Source organism: Salvia hispanica, chromosome 4 (assembly GCF_023119035.1).
Source record: "Salvia hispanica cultivar TCC Black 2014 chromosome 4, UniMelb_Shisp_WGS_1.0, whole genome shotgun sequence".
Taxonomy (NCBI): Eukaryota; Viridiplantae; Streptophyta; class Magnoliopsida; order Lamiales; family Lamiaceae; genus Salvia; species Salvia hispanica.
Genome location: NC_062968.1, coordinates 8,104,507 through 8,124,731, shown reverse-complemented (window position 1 = coordinate 8,124,731; position 20,225 = coordinate 8,104,507). Strand labels below are relative to the sequence as shown.

Here is a 20,225-nt window from a genome sequence, read left to right as displayed (position 1 = left end):
GACTTAGTCATGTACAATGACTCTAATTTGGTCCAGATCCCAGCCGCGGTTGTCTCTCTTGCAACCTCTCTTAAAACTTTATCCCCCAAATTCAGAATAATAGCACTATGCGGTCTCTCGAAGATCTCATCCCTTTATGCCTTTTCTTTGGGATCAAGCTCCTCAGTTGCCTTCGTTTTGTCTTCTTCCTTCAAGACCTCGGCTAGCCCCTGCTGCACCAGCATGGCCCTCATCTTCAAACGCCAAAGACCAAAATCATTTTTCCCTGAGAATTTCTCAGCCTCGAATCTGGATATCGACATCTCTTCTTCCTTGCGCGATTATGCCTTCCTTCCCACAGACGGCGCCACGTTGTGAAAGCGATCGAACAAGAAACAATAAACCACAAGGAACACCAAGAAATAACGTGGTTCGGCCGTAGCCTATGTCCACGGACGGAGAAGATGGTTTTTGTATTGATCTTAATCGGAGATGGAGTTACAAAGGAAACAACTAGCTCTAGATTACAACAAGAAGAACATTCAACTCTCTCTACTCGCTTCTCTCTGAATCACACAGACGAGAACTCGCAAACATGGATGAAACTCTCCTTTCTCTCTTGTGTATAATCTCTTGGATGCTATCTTGAATCTGATCTTGTGCTCTCACACACTTTGTATATGTACTAGTGTGTGTGTGCGTGCGGTTACTCCAACCAAAATCACAGCTCAGCTCCTTTGAGCTCAAACCGTTACAACCACCAAAACAGAGTCTTCAACAAATATCCAACGGCTTCTTCATTCTTGATCAGCCAAATATTAACAGTTCTAGAAATCCATCAACGGTTTGGTCAAACTTCTAAGGGATCTTATGAACAGCCCATACGCACCTGAGTATGATATCTCTGGGATTACAATCCTTTTCTTCATATTCGATTGCTTAAATTCTTGCGCATTTTGGGAGAAGGAGATGCCGATGCTAGTGATAGCATGAACGATCTTCTTGCCCTGCCCAGGTAAATTGATCTTTCTCATGCACAACTAGCCTTCATTTTAAGATGGCATAATATGTTCCTTCATTCGTAAGGAAGTTCCGGAAACCATTTAGCTTTTTACATGTTGATAGAAGCAATCATGTACTCTAATAAATATTCAGATTGGGGGCATATCTCTGTGTGCTGGTTTACATGCATATTGTTTGATGTTTGATAACCATCCTTCAAAATTACAATTGTGATGCATCATCCTCCCTTCTGGCAATTGAATTTATTGAAATTGAGAAAATAAGAGAAATTAATAAGTTTTATCGTAAAATGATATCGGTTCTTGAGTTCCTCAATCACTGATAAACAAGCAAGCATTACTTAGTATCTCTATCGTAACAAAGTTCAATTCTTTTGCTTCCTTATTGCAGGTGGCGACCGAAACCGAGTCAAACAAAAATGCCGGGAATGCCATCCCTCTATCAATGTGTTGCTGCAATCCTGAGCATTGAAGATAATGGAGGGTTAAGGGTACTTGCTGTCAATATATTGGGAAGATTCTTGTCCAGTCGGGACAACAATATCAGGCATGTTTATTTGTAACATCCCGAATTTCCGAACCCTAATTTTAGAACCCTAGAATTTATAATTGATGACGTGGGAGATGTGAATTATTTGATAAGTGAATTTATTGCATGAGTTTCTTCGACCGGGAAGTTTGAAAAGTCAAAATTTTTGACTATGTGATGTGGCATGTGATTTATTAAATTATGAGGTGAATTATTTGTTTAAGGGTGAGTGAGAATATTAGAGAAAATTTCCATAAATACTAGCCACCTAAATATTGAGATTTTCGAACCCTTGACCTTTTTGAAGGAGGAATTCTATTTTTCCGGATTTAATTTAATTCTTGGGATATTTATCCAAATTAAATCTAAAACCCAATTATTCCTTATTTTTATTGAGAAAAATCGAGCCCCTTATTTTCCTAGGTGAATTTCGAAAATCACCATTTTGCTTGTTTGATTGATCCCTTACTTGATTTCCTTCCATACCTAGAATTTAAATATTCTACCAAATCTTTCCATACCTCAATAGATCTTGTCATATCTTATTTTAGTTAATATCAAAAAAATCCATGCCTCATTTAAAAGGCATAGGAAAGCCTATTTCAATCCCTAGTTGGGAGAATTCTTATTTTTATTTTTGCTCCGTGATATTTTATTCTACTCCGTAAAATATACCAAATCAAAATCTCGGCTATTTGGGAGCCCTATATTTCGAAATTTCCATGCTTGATACCCTAGTCTATTTTTGTTAATTCTTCTTCCCTACTTCACAATATTTATTTATTTAATTGTGGAGAATAAAATCTCACCAAATATTCTATTCTATTTACCTAAAGATTTTAATGAGCACTATAAATAAGAGAACCCCTAACCCTAACCCCATAATTTTTGCCCCCCACCCATACTACATGCCCCCTCTCTCTTCTCCACACTCTCTCAATTTTCTTCTACTTTTCTTCAATAATCCTTCAACCTTTGTGAAGAATTGAAGTTTGATCCAAGAATCTTGAAAAACCGAGTCTAATACTTAATTTCTACCGTTCGTTCTTCTCTTAAGGTATTTTTATATCCATCTTCTTCGTTTCTACTCGATTCCTCTTCTTTCTAACCGATTAATCGGTATTCTTGAACCCTCATGCATCTTGTTTGAGTGAAAGTGGGATAAAAAGGGATATGGGAATATGTATACATGTGTGTGTGGCGTGGGTGTGTGTGGCGTGTGTGTGTGCGTGTTGTGTGTGTGTGTGTTGTGTTTGTGTGGAGTGTGTTTGATGGCTGAATACTCTTGTATGACATATGTTGATGTTAGATCTGGATTTGAGATGCGAATGGAACTTATGCGATGAACATGACCTTGATTGATTAATGATGCTAAGATAAATCGGTGGGAAAAGGGAAAAAACGTTGAGACATGCATGAGTTAGGAGTTTGTGTTGAATCTGATTTGTGATATGTGCCTATGTGATTAAAAAGGTGAAACCTCAGTTGCGAAGCAGGATAACAAAGGAAAGAACATACTTGAAACCTAAGCAGTCGAGATGGGCTTTACTCTTAAACTCTTTTATGTGTAAATTTATGAATGTGGAGAAATAAGGGTGGTTTAACTGTTATGTCATGCCTATGTCTGTTTTGTTGTGATATTGTGCACCTGATGCCCACTTTGAGAGTTCGCTCCATTGGGCTATAGGGCTATGGATATGTTTAAACGAATTCGGGTCTGAGTACGGGCCGCAAACCCTACCAGGCTGTGTACACGAGGGGATCGGGAGCCGTCCTTGCTAGTCGGCCTGGTCTCGTGGGCGAAAAGTGTGACCACACTTTCGTCGCACCATGGAAAGATTGTGATTGTGGAATTTGATGAGAAAAATGGGGAGTTATTTGACTGGCCAGTCTATTGGAAAATATATTTTGTGATACTCGTGATATTCTCTTATAACTGCTTAAAAATCGAGTTCACTTGGTAAGGGTGGCATAACTTATAAAACGTTTTGGCGATGAGCTCACTGAGTATTTCAAAATACTCAGCCCTGCATGTGTTTCCTTATGTGCGGGTTGAACGATGACGAGCGGTGGCGGGTGTTGAGCATGATAATTAATTAAGTTGGTTGTTTTGAACTTCAAGTGTAGTTGTGTCTTCATACATAGCTACTCTTTCTCTTGGTCGCTTCCCGCTGAGTTTTTGATACACTTACGTTTATTTTGAATATTTTGCACTCTCCTTTCGGTTTAGAGGCCTTAGACTATCTTGTGGTTTTTATCTTGGAAACTATGTCATACTCTTGAGATTTTTGATCGTAATTTATGATACCTTCCTTTTTCTTATTTAAGCTTCTAGGTTAAGTTGTTGTTTTAATGCTCTGATAGTTCCTTTAAATTTTTGGTCAAAACTCTTTAAATGTAACCCTAGCCTATGTTGAATTCTTTGAGTCCGTTTTGGTAGCAGTCGGCGCATTTATTGTACCCTAGGAAGGCGGGCTGTTACAGTTGGTATCAGAGCCTCAGTTCTTTCCGCTCTGGACCCAAGAGTCTTTCAAAATTTAAGTTAGCCTTGTTATCATTTTCTAACGTACTAAATACGGAAGGCTCAACACCGCAACTCGTCCCGTTCAACCACGAAGAATGAGGTAACAAGTATCTCGATGAATATTGATTTGAGTTTGTGAAATGTTGGAAATTGCGATGGGAATATTACTCTGGTGAAAATGAAAATATTTCAATGGGAATTGAAGTTAATATGATGTCTTTGAAAATATTGCTTGGGAGTGTGAAATGACGAATATGCATGAATGTGAAATTCGCTAATTGCGACTATGCAAAAATGATGAATGCTACTCCCTCCGTCCCGGCTAAGATGACACATTGCTTAGCCGGCACGAGATTTTAGGAGTTATTAGTTAAAGTGTTTAATTGGAGAGAGAGAAGGTGGGTGGAAGTATTAAAGTAGAGAGATAAAGAAAGATGGATATTTTAATAGGAGTGAGAAAAAGTGGTTGAGTGTATTTATTGGAGAGAGAAAGTTACCAAAAAAGGAAATGTGTCATCTTAGTTGGGACAGACTAAAAAGGAAAACGTGTCATCTTCAGCGGGACGGAGGGAGTATCATGCAAGTGAATATGTGTTAAGACCTCTATGAGATGAATGAATGAAATTCTATATGGTTGTGATTGTGATGTAGATGCGCATGAACTACATGATTTATGAAATGCGATTCCATGAATGATTGATTGACTGAGTGTTGCTATTCACATATATTGATGTACGATGCTTGTTATGCTATGAAACACCAAATGGTTTATATGATAAACATGTTTGATTGTGAAATATATGGATGACGTTTGATGTGGTGAAAATTCATGACCAACGAAGTACGAGGTATCGTTAGAACCACTAAGAAAGTGAAATGTGGAAATTTTCAAATCTGTTGCGAACGTAGAAGCCATATGGAGCTTGAGTTAGGTAATGATCGAATATACGTCGAAGTACGAGACTTCAAGCTATGCTTGAAAGTATAGAGTGCCTAAGAAGTAGGCCAGACTGAACGTGCTAGAACTTAGTTGTAAGTTGACAACTGCAATATCACTTTCCTGAGTGATAAAACCAACAAAAATATATATATTTCGAACTTTGATGTATTCTTACAATGGCGAGATCATACTTAAGATCTAATAAAACTATGCAGTCTTGCATAACATACCAAAGTGGCGATGCGACACAAATATGACGATGTTTATGACACATTAAGACCACGTGTATAATTGCAGTGTATTTCAAAAATGACCATGTGACATGGCCAGGAAACTTTGAAGATGCGACCATCCAACATAGTTATCAATTTCGACGACAAGATGAATCTCAATTTGGAATCCACGATTTCATAGAACGATATTACCATGTTCATGCTCGCGAAAAAAAAATGTGCGAGGGAGTGCGACCTTCGTAGCTGGAATGAACAATTCTTTTTAGTCAACAGTCTTACTTGGATCCTTAGAAAATTTTTCTGAACCTCTCGATTAACAGTGAGCCTTTGTTTATCTAAGACCTTGTTGGACTCACAATTTGCATGTAACACCCATTATTTCTTTTCTTATATCGAGTCATGAGTCACTTGTCTTGAAAGTTGGTGTTTGCCTTGGTAACCTTGGATATCTTGATTGAGTAGTCTCCTTTGATTCATCATAAGGACGGTATTTTGATTTTATGAGCTTCCGTCATTGAACTTTAATCCTAAAGTTGTTTGCAGTTATGACCTTGAGTATGATTACATCTCTAGACATATTTTCTTCAAATGATGGAATATTCTTCATGGAACTTTGGTTCACCCCTTTATTTTGTAACCATGTTTGTGGCAAGCTCTTTCTGGCAGAAGAGAAATTCTTTTTAGCTCGGTTTCACTACATATATTGTTTCATAATCAATGATTTTTCTTTCTTCAACACCAAGTTAAGGCTATCATGTTCTCTTCTTCCTTAACGGGTCGATCGTATTAAATTTCTGAAAAATTCCATTCAATTTGAGTTGTCTTTAACAAACCGCGAATCTATTGATGTGATTCCATTTTTTTCAATAACATGGTATCGTTGAACCATTTTAGTGCTACTTCATGACATTATGTCTGTGTTTCTAAATCCTGCCACGACTGATTATGTTAGGCCTCGACATGTTTGGACGATATCATTCATTGCCGTCCGGAATTTTTTTTTCAAATTTTGATCGGGCAGTCTGCTATGAAATTTGAGATTTATTGCAGTTTCATCCTGTTTTCATGACCCATCCCATGTTCTTTCGAGCTCTCGTCAGAAGTAAATTCTCAAGCTCTATGGGTCTTACTTGATACCTCTAAACCATTTAATTCTCAGAATGGACGAGTTAAGTTCAATGGAACTTAGTCCTTGCTTAGTTTCAAACCAATTGTCAATGATGAGATTTGAAAGTGTCGAGCTAGAAATGTTATTCTTGTTTCCTTGATTAGGTTTGGAGCCTTTTTGATGAAAGACATTTTGTGATGCTTCTTCGAGTTGAAATCGGTCCATATCCAAGTTAAGACTGTTTGATTAAATTTTTAGTTCTTAATACATATTCTGATTTCTTGATGCGTCACGGCACACGCCGGGTGGCAAACCCAAAGCCACGGGCCCACCATCCCCTTTGCTGCCTTTTTCCTTCGGGCCCACATTTTTCGGTGGCACCCCTTTGGTCACACCTACGGGTAGCCCCTTTCCGTAGGACATCCGGATCCACGTTCACCGCACCAAATTGATAAGCATATAAGATAGGAAGAAGCCCTAACTTAACCCAAAACCATGGTCAAAGGTAAAGGGTTGAGTCCCTAATATATGCTATTCCACACTTTCGTGTGAAACCGATGTGGGATCGTATCAGTGCATATAGTGGGACATACATTATTATATTGATATAACTTTCTAAAAATGGAATGCACATATTTTTGTGGGACGGACGAAAATGGAAAGTGCATATATTTTTATGGGACAGATGGAGTATATATTAATATAGGGTTGTGATTAATTGATAACTTTTAGCCTAATTGAGAACTGAAATCCATTTTCAGCCGCTTATTTTTATTAAATGAGTGGTACAGAATTTGTCACATGAAAAATATTTTTAGATTAATTAATTATGAAAGGGCAGAATGGTAATTTCATGGTAATTAAAATTGAACAAAAACTCCCATCTCTTGCTCTCAGCTTCTCGATCTCTCTCTCCAGCTGCTGCGCCTCTCTCTCGTTCCCGACACCACAGTGCCATCGCTGCTCGCTGAAGTCAGCCCCTCGCGTATCTCTCTCCCTCATTTTTTTTTTCGGCATTTCACAGCGCCATCACAACCCCTCTCAAATCGATGAGGAAGGTTTGGGGAAGGAGAAGAAGCTAAAGGGGAAAATTGATGAGGTTCGTGAATTTGCGAAGAAAATCATGAGAGAGAAAGAATCGGAGCTGCGGCGGCGATCGACGCTTGAATCGGAGGATTTACTCTCTAACTTTCTCAGATCTGGTCAATCCGACGAGGAATTCGTCGTCGACGTCGTGATCTGCTTCATCCTCGTCGGAAGAGACACCACGTCAGCGGCGCTGACGTCGTTGCTAAAGTGATTGCGCTGTAGTATTCAGTGGTTAGTTGTTTTCTCTTTCCCCCCAATTTGATTAGGTTTTGCTGATTCACCTCCATTTTTTTATATTACCGGTTTTACAGTAAAATGCAATGATACAATCTAGAAAATTTGATTACGCATTCTTCTTCATGATTAGGTTGGATTGATATGGAATTATTTGTATACATGAAGAATGCTAATTCCTTCGTACTCCTTTAACTTTGGTAGTTATTAGTATTTAAGTTTTTGAGGTTCAATTTGATGAAATTTTGTAACACTGAATTGAAATGCCAGTGTGTGTTAGTGTGTGTTCATTTCTCCCCAATTTTAATCATTTTGTTGTGATGGACTTGATTGAATTGAAAATATTTGCCAACACAGAGATTGTGATTGGGGACTTGATGTGGCAGGCTGATTTTGAGGATGCGTTGCCGCCGAATTGGAAGAATCTGATGTGAGGGCACATCAATTCGAGAGATGCGGTGAGGGGCATGATTTGCTACCATGATAAGTGTTGGATGTTTTAGGGTTTGGATTATCAATTGTGTTGGACGTGAGCTGGATTGGAGAATCAAGTTTAATCATAATGCACTCTAGGTGTTTGGTGATATTCCCCATTAGATTCAAGATTTATCCATCTCCCTTTTTAAATGTCAACTACGCACATATAATGTCAACTACATATATAATCTGTGTCAACTACATATACAATAGTCAACTACACACATATAATTTCAATTATATATACAATTCATGTCAGGGGAGTGATCAATTGCTAACTCATCATTTAATTTCTAACTACAACTAATTTAAGGCCACGTGATTTTAAAAAACGTGTGGTCTACAATTTTCCACGTGTAATTTTCGTTTTTATTAATTAAATTGAAAAAGATAAAAAAAACGCCAAATTAGGGTTTTTGATGAAAATGTCAATATAGTGTTTCGAAAATATCAACACAATGCTTTGAGAATGTCAACACAAATTTAGGATTGACATTGTATATGCTTTATATTGACATATTATCTTAGCTGCATTGACATTAACCTGTGTACGAAAAATACGAAAATTCTAGATTTTTTTTTTCAAATTTTGACGTCGGAACATATGCATGTAGTATATCGTTGGAATCCTTATAAAATTATCTTTAATTTGATATATGTTATATGAATTTAAAGTTTTGGGATTTCTTTTAAAAGTTAGTTATAACTAACTTGACATTAATAACCCTATTGATTTTTATTGGAATTAATCCTATAGCCTTATTGACGTTTTTTGTTGATCGTATTGACATTTTGTGATTGATGATCTAGACCTTTAATTTGAATATCTAATGGCTATTATTGAGTTGTAGTTAGCAATTAAGCATTGAGTTAGCAATATAACACTCCCCATTCATGTCAACTATACACATATAATGTCAACTATAAGCTGTTGACATTTTGCTATAAGTTGTTGACATTTGATATTCTAGCTATTGATATGTGAATTATAAGTGTTATGTTTTAGTTGTTGACATTTTAATACGAGTTGTTGATATTTGATATTCTGACTATTGATATGTGAATTATAAGTGTTATTTTTTAGTTGTTGACATTTTAATACGAGTTGTTGACATTTGATATTCTGGCTATTGATATGTGAATTATAAGTGTTGTTTTTTAGTTGTTGTCATTTTAATACGACTTGTTGACATTTGATATTCTGACTATTGAAATGAAATGATGATAATACCCCTAGTTGACATAATCTACTTGCAGTTGACATTTCAAAATGAGTGGCTGAAAATGCATCTCAATTCTTAATTAAGCTAAAAAATATCTTGTTAGGTTGATATTTTTTTGCTTAATTGAGAATTGAGATCCATTTTCAACCACTCATCCACCAGATTTTGGAAATGTCAACGGCAAGTATATTATGTCAACTAGGGGGTATTATCGTCATTTCATTCCTTAAATAGCAGAAAAATAAAGATGCTTGTAATCAATTCATCCATCCTGTCAAGCGAACCGCTCTCGCCAACCGCCGTTTTGTGTGCCGAAAAAAATGGCTCCACTAGTGTGGAACAGAGGGAGTACTTATTATAAATATCAAATTTTCGTTTTCCTTACCATTTTAAAATCTATATTTTGGAGTTTAATGAATTATTAAATCCTAAACAAATTTCGACACTTGTATTTATTCCACTAAACTATATTTGTAGATTAGTTGCATTCAGATGTAATTGTGAATAAAACCAATTATGTAATTAATTAATTAATTAATAAAAATAACAAAATTGTATTAGATAAGGAGCATACTAAACCCTAAATATAGACGTAAGTGAGAACGGAAATAAAATATACAAAGTATATAATTGCGAGGTTTTAGAAGTTACTAGTATTCTCTCTGTCCCATTAAAAATGAAACGTTTCATTTTGAGGTTGTCCAACTAAAAATGACACACACTGAATCACACACAACAAACAGACTGTACGACTGCACACACACACTGCACACTAGGGCTGTCAAATTGTGCGGGTTGGGTCGTTATCGTGTCAACTCATTATCGACCCAACCCAACCTGAAATCATCGAGCTCTTATCATGTCCCAACCCAACGGGTTCATGTCGGGTTTGTGCTGGTTATCGTGTACCCAAAAAAAAGTCAACTCTCTGTTATTGATAGTAAATTAGTTTGACACGACACGATAACGACTAAAACATGATGTTATTATACGATTTAAACATGATATTACACGATAAAATAAAAAAATTGTCAAATTAAAATAATTATTTTCTTAATCAAAATAATAAAATTAAATGATTAAAAAAATTAATTTTTAATAAAATATAAGCATAATATTTTCTTAAAATTCATAAAAAATTAATTGATATTTTTTAATTAATAAAATTAAATTATAGTATTTTTTAATTAATTAAATTTAAAGTATAATATTTTTTAATCAATTAAAATTAAAGTATAATAATTTTAATCAACAAAAATAACTAAATTAATGTTTAATAATTTTTTAATTAATAAAAAATAATTATTTTTTTTCTTAACGTATAACCCAAACCCGACCCAAACACGACCCGACCCAATCCGTTATCTTCGGGTTCTTATTGGGACGACCCTATAAGGACCAAAATCCTAATCATGTGTGTTCATGTTGTGTTAATTTCGTGCGGGTCCATGTTGTATAAAAAATTGTCAGCCCTACTGCACAAACACACTGATTCACACATGCACACACACTAATTCACACATACATATGTGATATATGTATCGACAATCTATTGATTTCTATTATGTGTTTTGTGCATATGTGTGATCTTTAAATCTATTTGCCTCAATTAATAGTGGAAAAATGAAAGTAGAAGTTGCTTCACGTTTTATTAGTTGAATAACTCCCAACTAAGGTCTCATCCACATTTTGGAATCTTTCCCAAAAAAATTATTGAAAGATAGTATTTCCTTCATCCTACATGAAGATTTTTAATAATCGAAGAAAAAATCAAAACACTACACTCATACACATATTGCACTCATTAAAAACACACATTGCACATGCACACACACACTGATTTATGCACACAATTCCATAGAATTCCAATTCAATACCGGACAACATCATATGTCTGGAATAATTAATTCTAGCAATATCAACTAATTAAAACTGGAATTAAATTGTAAAATAATTTATTGTGCTTATAACAAACGATATTTCCATGAGGAGTGAGGATGGAACGAGTGAGAGTGAATTCATCTCCCACGAGTTTATGAAGAACCAAACAACTCCTATTGGAGTTACGCCGTTCATGGCTATGGTAAGTTCATTGCCTCTACGACAAGCCAAGACAGGCCGGAGGCAGAACTCACCTATGCCACCTACGGTTGTCACCAGGATTATCACAGGATGGAAGAGATTGGAAGTTCCTCGGGGAAACTTGTTGTCTGAGCATAATTATCTTTCTCGCCATTGCTTAATTTTTCCTACAAAATTAAGTTACAAAGTATAAAAATGATAGATAGTTTGCATCGTGAAGAAGAACCCAACATACACACACTGACACACAAGGATGCATATGTATTTCTACACAGTATTTACAAATATTATGGAATTAAAACACCAAAATATTTCGTTTTATATGCAAACAAATCCATTAAGAAAAATTAAAACATTCTTAATCTATATTATGTTCTTGAAGAGCCATAAAATGGTAGTAGTTAATTTCTATATAATCTCTTGTCTCTTGACATCCATGATATCAATACACATACCACAACAACATTTTGGTATATTAGCAAGATACATTTATTTAATAAAATCACAAAAAATATCCAAACTGAAAATGAAACGAAAATTCCAACCTTACACATGTGCAATATTAAAATTTCCAATTGATCATTATTGTGAAATAAATTGAACAATTCCAACCCATACAAATGCATTGGATTATTTAAATTTCCAAATTGAAAAAACCGTGAAATATGTTGAAGACCTAGACATCTTCAACTGCTACCATCCTGTGATAATCACGATGGCAGCCGCAGGCGGCACAGGTCAGCTCCGCCTCTGGCCTATCTGGGCTTGGCGCAGAGGCCATGAACTCCCCGCAGCCATCGACCGCGTGAAGTCCGAGATGAGCTACATGATTCTTCATGCAATCCATGTACACGACTCCATCTTCGACCCTCGGTCTGAGCACAATGATCTTTCTCGTCATTGCTATTCTTTTCCTACAAAATCAAGTTACCATGTTTAAAATTGATAGAACAGTTTGTATTATGAAGAATAACTAAACATACACACATACACACAAGGATGCGTATGTATTTATATACATAATCATCCACTAAATTCCAAAATTGGTCGTTTGCCTAAAATATATTTTGGTCCAATTCATTAAATGTGTGTTTTAGCTTTTAGTCATAAACAATATATTTTGGTTTATATTTAACGATTCCGTGATAAATTAATGGTCAACTACTTTTAATTATGTTTTGGTCCATATTTAACTCATCAATAAAGTCAATTACTTTTGACAGAACCATTAAATATGAATAAAAACATATTGTTTAGGACAGAAGCTAACACACTTAATATAAAAACTGAAAAGTATTTTTAGAAAAATATACGGGAGTAATATTGAACTTTAGTAGTAACAATTATATAAAGGTAAATGTAACAGATAAGGTTAAATTGTGGCTTTAATCTTAATGTCTAGATATGTGTCAACTTAGTTGAAAGGCATAAGGTCAAATAGGTTTAATTGAGACATTTCTTACTTTTGACTTTTTTCTACTATAGTTTGAGGCAAATAGTTTTAATTGCGGAAAATAGCTTTGAAGAGGATTGTTTATAAATGAGGCAAATAGCTTTGAATAGACGAGTTGATAATTGAGAAAATAGATTTAAAGATTGGGATATAGTTCTTTTTCAATTATTTAATTAATTTGAATTGTGATAAATTATGTGTGATTTTGAAGCCAAAATGCTAAATAATAGTGTTATTTGATCATTATTATGGATGGCTATATATATTCTTCTTTCATAAAAATGTACAAATTTAAATTTTATATTGTAATTATAAGGTCTAATCAATGTACCCGCTATCTTCAGGATGCTTGCGGCCATAAGTACTCTCCTTTCATAAAAATGTACAAATTTATATTTTATATATTATATGCAAGGTTTTATTCAATTCACCCGCAATCTTCGGGATGATTGCAACACTTTTCGATACAGATGATCATAAGTATTCTCCTTTTTTTATAAAAATATACAAATTTAAATTTTATACATTACTTACAAGGTTTAATGTTTATTAGAATTTGTACATTTTTTTGATAAGAGAATATTATGGCCATTCATAAATCAAATCAATGAAATAATTGAAAAAGATATCAAAGTTTTGATATAATTGACTTTTTTAAAATTTGCAGAATGACTAAACGTTGACCAAACTTTATGATCTATCTTAATCTATTGCTTTTTATTTTATGTATTTAATGTATATGTGGGATATTCTTTATATTCTCTATTTACCACATCTAAAACATTTCTCTTTTTAAATTTTCCTCAGTAAAAGAGGAAAAAAATAAAAGAAAATTTTGCTTGACATTTTATGAATTGAATCATCCCGACTGAGGTTCCATCACGTCCATGAGTTTTCGAAGTCAACTATTGAAAATTGAAATAGAAAAACCCAAAAATATATTAATCCTAAGATTTTTAGTTTGAATAAAGCCAGCTAACTTATTTGTTCCATTTATCTTTCAAAGTATATAAGGATATGTCTGTCATCTTTGGGATGCTTGCGTCCTTCGCATTCACAATTCACAAGTAAATTAAAACACGTAGAGCACACAACCCGATCAAGTCAAACGACAACCTGTTCAAGCTGGATAACTACTACTGGTCGCTGGGTGTGAACAAGAGACGCGGAAAGAGCATTCAAGACCTTAACCCATATACTATTAAACTAGTAAAGGGAAGTAAGGATCGAATCCCTCATAGATGGATGCGGTTGGAGTTGGGAATGAGACATCTGGAAGGTTGGTTGCGGCCACGCTTTACTTTGGGGTTAAGTTTAAACTAAGGGGGAAACTGATCAACTAACTAGAGACATTTTAGACTAAGGAAATCGACTGGATCAACTAAGCTAAAAATGGAAAGAATAAAAGGTACGCGGGACCACTGACACAGACGTGTGCACTACGAAAAAGCTGCAAACAACGAAAAGGTGATAGAGACCGCGATTTTAACTAACTCATTTCTACTTCTTCTCTAAGCAACTAGATGAAAATGAATAACACAAAACTGAAATAGAGCACAAGCGTAAAACATGAAAGCGAACAAAGAGAACGTAGATCCATAAGAAATTCACGCAAACGGAAGCAGATCTAAACTAATTAAACTAATTACATGCAAGTTGACAAACATAAATCTAGATCTACCTACGGGAAAGCATATAACAGAGCATATCCAAAGCAAATAAAGACGATCAAAGCAGAAAACACCAGATCCAACAAAGCTTGAACTGAAAACTCCATTTCATTAAAAGATATTCGGTAAAACGACGGAAATAGAATTCTAGCGCAAATCAAACGACAACGAAAAGTAAACAAGAGTAGCAACTAGAAGCAAACATGGTAAAATAGCTAGACTATGAAAACAATGAACGAAAAAAACAGAATGTAAACTGTTTAACCCCTCGGGTACTACAAAAGCGTTGAGCTAAGATAACTTCTACGTGGATCCGGTCTCGTCTCCCTGGATGAGGAAGAAGAGATGAAGACTTGACGGTGGAACGGCGACTCCCCATCAGCTACTTCTACTCCATACTAAGGAAACTAGGCTGAATTTACCTAAATCTTATTCTCTCAAAAGTGTCTAATAAAGTAAGTGACATATAAACATAACTTTCTCTGAATTCACATCAATCAAACAATTAAAAAAGTATCAAAGTCATGATATTATTGATTTATTTTAAAAATTACCAAACTTGTGGTTTTATTCGACAATTTACTATAAATAAAGTTAATCTCCCAAGAATGAAAAGAACCTAGCTACATATGTATATGTATCGTAATATTCGATCTTAAATCTGTATTTTGTGTATATGTGTTCTTTCTATAATATCTACTATTACCACGTACAAAATTATTCTCTACAAAATTAATTTTCCCCAATTTAAAAAGAAAAAAAAGAATGAAATAGTTATTTGACATTTTATAAATTGAATTCACCAACTAACTAGGTTCCATCAACTTTTATGATTTTAAAAATATTTTGGTTTTAACTTAAAGCCAATTAAATTGAGATGTGAATTCATGTTCTGCGTGAATAACGTTAATTCTAATCATATAATCCCTCCGTCCCTAATAATTCTTCACCATTTGACCGGGCAGGAGTTTTAAGAAATATAATAGAAAGTGAGTTGAAAAAGTTGGTGGCATGTGGGTCCTACTAAGTTTTATAATAAAATGTGAGTGTAAAAATGTTAGTGGAATGTAGGTCCACTACTAAAAATGGTAAACGTGAAAGGTGACAAATTTTGAGGGACGTACGAAAATGGAAATAGGTGACAAATATTCAGGGACGAAGGGAGTACTATAAAACGAGAAAAAATAGATGAAGATCGAACTGTATTAACTGTTTTTATCCTCTTTAAATTTTAAGCAACCTGTCCACCCTAGTAATATTGTGTGAATAGGTTGGTCGAAAAATATTTAAAAGCAGTTGTTTGCTTTGCCTAAATTATAAAATCCAATCAATATATCATATAAATATAGTGTGAGAGAAAAAAATAAATACTCGATGTCTCCATCCATCCTACTCTAAGTAGAACATTTACTTTTTTGAACGTGATTTTATGTAGTGTTATCTTGTGAGGATAAAGTAAGAGAGATGAAAAAGTAGAAGAGTGATATTTCCATATAAAAAAATGTGTTATTTAAAATGAGACATCCCAAAAAAGAAAATGTGTCACTTAGAATGAGACGAATGAAGTATAATTATATATCAATACTCACGTTTTTGTTTTGAGAAATGCCTATCTGTTTATTTAGCAAGGGAGTGGTTGACAAACATGTATTTTAGTGTCGTGATTGGTGTGTTGACATGCTTAATGTTGAGTTTTTTTTGCTCAAAATGGTTATTTCCAGCCAATTACTATATGTTTATGAGTTCATGTGTCTGTTGAGTGTTTTAGGCAAAAACAGACGAAAATAGGCGAAAAAGGGCTCCACCCGACCGGGTGAGGTATTGTGCAATAATGCCACCCGGCCGGGTGGCATTAAGAAGCCGTGGAGAGGTGAAAGGGTCGAAGAAGTCCCTACTAGACTTATTGAAATCGAATTCGGGTTTGACTATGGAGTTTGTCCCTTCTCACGCTCGTGTACACCAATGGGGATTGTGAGCTGTCTTTTGGGTTGGCCGGTCTGGTGATAGAGTTTGTGGACATATTCTGTTTGGATTTGAATTAAATTGGGGCTCAATTTAATTAGTAAAAGTCCAACGGGTTGTCCCAAGTCCAACCTCCATGGATCCATAATCTGGCCCATTGTAACTCTATATAAAGGAAACTAAATAGAAGACTGATTAAATTGATTGTAATGATCAAAATTCATGCCCCCCTCACAGAATTGTCAGTCTTCTGTCTAGTCAAGTCCTTTAGATTCTGACAAGCTTTGCCCACCCAAAGGTCAAAATTCGATGCTGATTATGCAACACATTTGGATAGCAGTCAGCATATATATTCAAACTTTATGGGACAACAATCAGTTTGAAGTCGAGCTTGCAGTCAGTGGTTGCACTCTCAACGAATGAAGCTGAATATATTGCCTTAGCTGAGGCATTGAAAGAGGCAATTTGTCTAAAGGGGATTCTTGAATATTTTGGAGTCCATCAAAACACACTGTCCTATGCGACAACAACAGTGCTATAAGTCTGTCAAGACATCAAGTTTTTCATGAAAAGAGTAAGCATATTGATGTCAAACTTTATTTTGTAAGAGATGAAGTAGGGAAAGATTTAGTGTGTGTAAAGAAGGTGCATACTACAGAGAATGCTGCTGACATGCTCACAAAAACTCTACCAAGTTCTAAGTTTGAACATTGCTTGGACTTGTTAGGTTTGTTCCTCGGAGATGGATGTGTTCTGAGAATACAACTAAGGTGGAGATTTGAAGTGGTGTAGCTGCATTGCAGGAAGGCTAGTAGAGACTGAGCCCAGGCCCACATCATATTAATCTCTCTCGCCTAGCTCTGCCTCAGCTCAAGTTAGAAGCTCAGGTTAGTTAGGCGGTTGTTCCAAACGGCTAGTTCTGGAAGATGCATCCCTTTCTTATAAGAAAGGGAGGAAGAGCTCTGCAAGAAAGCTGGCGAAAGAAGAACCAGCGGCCAAATCTAAGAAGAAAATTAAAGTCCAAGTCGAGGTAAATAACTCAACTGCTACTATGTTTGTATCTCTCTTCGCTTAGCTACTATAGAGATAAATATGCATTCATTATTTATATGCTAGGTTAAACACGAAGATGCAGTTGAAAGACAAAGAGCTGTGTATTGAGGTCTTCCCCCCTTCTTTCATGTTCGTGTACGAAATCAAGATTAACAACTCAAGAAACATTCACTTGAAAAAGCTTCATCATATTAGCTTTTGGCCACACTCCATATTGAAATAGAGTGCTCAAGGATCATGTCTACCTAAATAGCCACCCGTTTTGATGGGAACGTGTGGCCTTTGCCAGCTTTGTCGCTGTAGAACCCGGCTTGATACTTCTGTTTTTCTCCCCATAATTTTGTGATTTATTGGCCATTTACCAAAATTTGAAATGTGCTAAATAAATGATTTTACCTGACTTGTACTGATCAATATTTATTCCAAATCTTATCTTTTATATTCTAGTTTATTCCTTATCTGGACCCGTTGAAAAAAAATTGTTTCATCAAATGTAATACTTCTCCTTGTGTGTCCTTGTCCGTGAGATAACGTCTCATTTTGCCATTTTAGTATGTTCGTTATTTAAAGTCTCACCAACATGTGCATTGATGACGCGATATTCTACAATAACTAATACTGCAAATGCTTTACGCAACCAAAAATCATTAGTGGTGAAGAATATCTTTAGCCCAAAATATTGAGTCTATTCCTTTTTTTATGAATGGTATCGAGTGTTTTTCCTTTTTACCTTTGTCACAATCGTTGCCCAATGTTAAAAGAATCCAATGTAAGGTTATGTTCAATTCTCAAGTTTTAATATCCAAAATTTAGCCAATAAACTTAAAAATCTTCAAAGATTCCCATCATAGCATTGGAAGAAAGCTTAATGCCCTTTCTCGGCATCCCACAAAGTAAATATCTATGGGTCTCCTTTTCTTCAGCTTTCTGCTTCTATTCTTCTTTTTATTTTCTACGCCAAATCTTTTTGTATATAAGTACAAACTTTTGCTTTTCTGGGTTGACAGATTAATCTACTCGGAGTTGAAACGAAGAAGATAGAGATAAGGTGATATTGTTGTGTGTGTTCACTTCTTGCAAAAGTTGTAACAAGTGTTTGTTTTGTGTGTTTCTTGATTTTTGGGAGTCCCTTTTTGTGTTTGTTTTTTGTTGTTGTATAAAAAGCTGGAGCAGGGAAGAGGTGGTGGAGAAAAGGATGATGAAGTTGTCAAGAGAATCATCGGACGGTGGAGGTTGTTTCGATCATTGAAACAGATGCCGTTCAAAGTTGTGACTGATTCAAATGGCCTCCAAAGGGTGACCCTCTCTCACCAACCTCATGGTCATCTGTTGAGGTACTCGTTTCTCTAACATCACACTCTCATTCCCATCTTTCAAAGCCTAAGAAACGATAAAAATAACAGATACTCTTACATGGTGGAAGGATCGTGTCGTGGTAGAATGATCGTTGACGAGGAGCTTCTGTTTGTTAGGAACAAGGTACGTGTTGATTGAGCTTAGGATCGATATCTTTCTTCGGTTTATGAACACGTCTCTTTGTTTTCAGAGTGGTGGAGGATCAATATTTGGTGGGATTTCCATTTGCTTTCCTAAGATTAGTAGTTTTGAGCAGCATGATCACATCCGAAACAGATCATGGTCAATAGAATATGGTGTTGGGGTTTGGAGCCCCTTGCACAGCGGAAGACTTGTACAAAACAAATAAATCAGACGTAGGATCTATTTGACCGATTATGCGATTATTCAATTCATGTTAAACAGATAATTGCATGCTAGAACGTAAATAACTCATGCTTAGAAAATATAAATCCTAAACATGATTTCTACGGTTTAGGGTTACCGATTTTGATTCTCCAAAGAATCGACGATTGTTTGCGCCTTCTCCACGATGATCTTCAATACTAGACCACGGATCTTCTGTCTGGTTCCCGAACTATATCTCGATATGAGGGTGGGCTGATCTTATCAAAATACTAGGACTTGAATAAAAGAAGAAAGAAATTCCTCACGGAGGAGAGCTGAAGAATTTTCGAGCTCCTCTGAAACCAGAGGGGGACGAAAATTTCTACTACTGATTAATTAATTTTGTCTCTCATTTATTCTCCTATTTAAATTAAGTTCATATTGGGCCCAGACAGGGATCTATGGAAGGTTTTGGATATGGGCTCCCCCAATTAGCTTTTTACTAATTAAATTGAACTCACAATTTAATACAAGCTTATATTGGAATATTACGAGCCACTACAGAAATAATATTGAACTCTCCCCATCCAAATCGAAATTACAAGTAATCCGGGTTTCCACTTTGTTTGTTATTTATTTCCCGCGCTTAAGATATAAATGTCCATTATTTAATTAATGTCTGCTATGGACTTAATTAATTAATATCTTATTAATTCCAAGAGTGGACTTAGCAAGAAACATTTATTTATTATTCATAGAGCGATAAAACTCCAACTAGCCAGTTTTCCGAATAATAAAACCTTGTTCGAGCTCCTCTTGAGGACATTATCAAACGAGACTCACCTCGTGCACGATTCAACATAATAGCAATCCTAGCACCGCTAGATATTAATCACCACTACCCAATATATCAGGATTATTGGGTTGTGAAAAACCCGCACAATTTGATAAGTCAAAGTAGTGC

The 20,225-nt window shown here is 35.4% G+C and overlaps 1 protein-coding gene and 1 long non-coding RNA gene across 4 annotated transcripts; both read left to right on the top strand.

The window, feature by feature from the left end:
• Positions 1-17,285: 17,285 nt before the first annotated feature.
• LOC125217813 lies at positions 17,286-17,751 on the top strand. Its single transcript, XR_007175820.1, has 2 exons — positions 17,286-17,555; positions 17,642-17,751. It is a non-coding gene; the product is annotated as an uncharacterized LOC125217813 (long non-coding RNA).
• Positions 17,752-18,334: 583 nt separating this feature from the next.
• LOC125185583 lies at positions 18,335-19,309 on the top strand. Of its 3 annotated transcripts, XR_007170191.1 has the most exons (5): positions 18,335-18,471; positions 18,586-18,626; positions 18,743-18,912; positions 18,982-19,057; positions 19,125-19,309. XR_007170191.1 is itself a non-coding variant. In XM_048082142.1 (4 exons), the coding sequence occupies exons 2-4, from the start codon at positions 18,833-18,835 to the stop codon at positions 19,281-19,283; spliced, it is 315 nt and encodes a 104-aa protein (XP_047938099.1). In that variant the 5' UTR covers positions 18,335-18,471; positions 18,586-18,832; the 3' UTR covers positions 19,284-19,309. The 3 variants fall into 3 exon arrangements, 2 of the variants coding, with proteins under 2 accessions (XP_047938099.1, XP_047938100.1); XM_048082142.1 differs by having other exon boundaries at positions 18,586-18,912; XM_048082143.1 differs by lacking the exon at positions 18,335-18,471 and having other exon boundaries at positions 18,489-18,626.
• Positions 19,310-20,225: the final 916 nt, after the last annotated feature.

Bases quoted from the DNA above. Each gene is read 5' to 3' on its own strand.
- LOC125185583 (XM_048082142.1), top strand. From the start codon at position 18,833: ATGCCGTTCAAAGTTGTGACTGATTCAAATGGCCTCCAAAGGGTGACC. The intron at 18,913-18,981 runs GTACTCGTTTCT...TAAAAATAACAG, and splicing joins CCTCATGGTCATCTGTTGAG to ATACTCTTACATGGTGGAAG. The intron at 19,058-19,124 runs GTACGTGTTGAT...CTTTGTTTTCAG, and splicing joins TTCTGTTTGTTAGGAACAAG to AGTGGTGGAGGATCAATATT.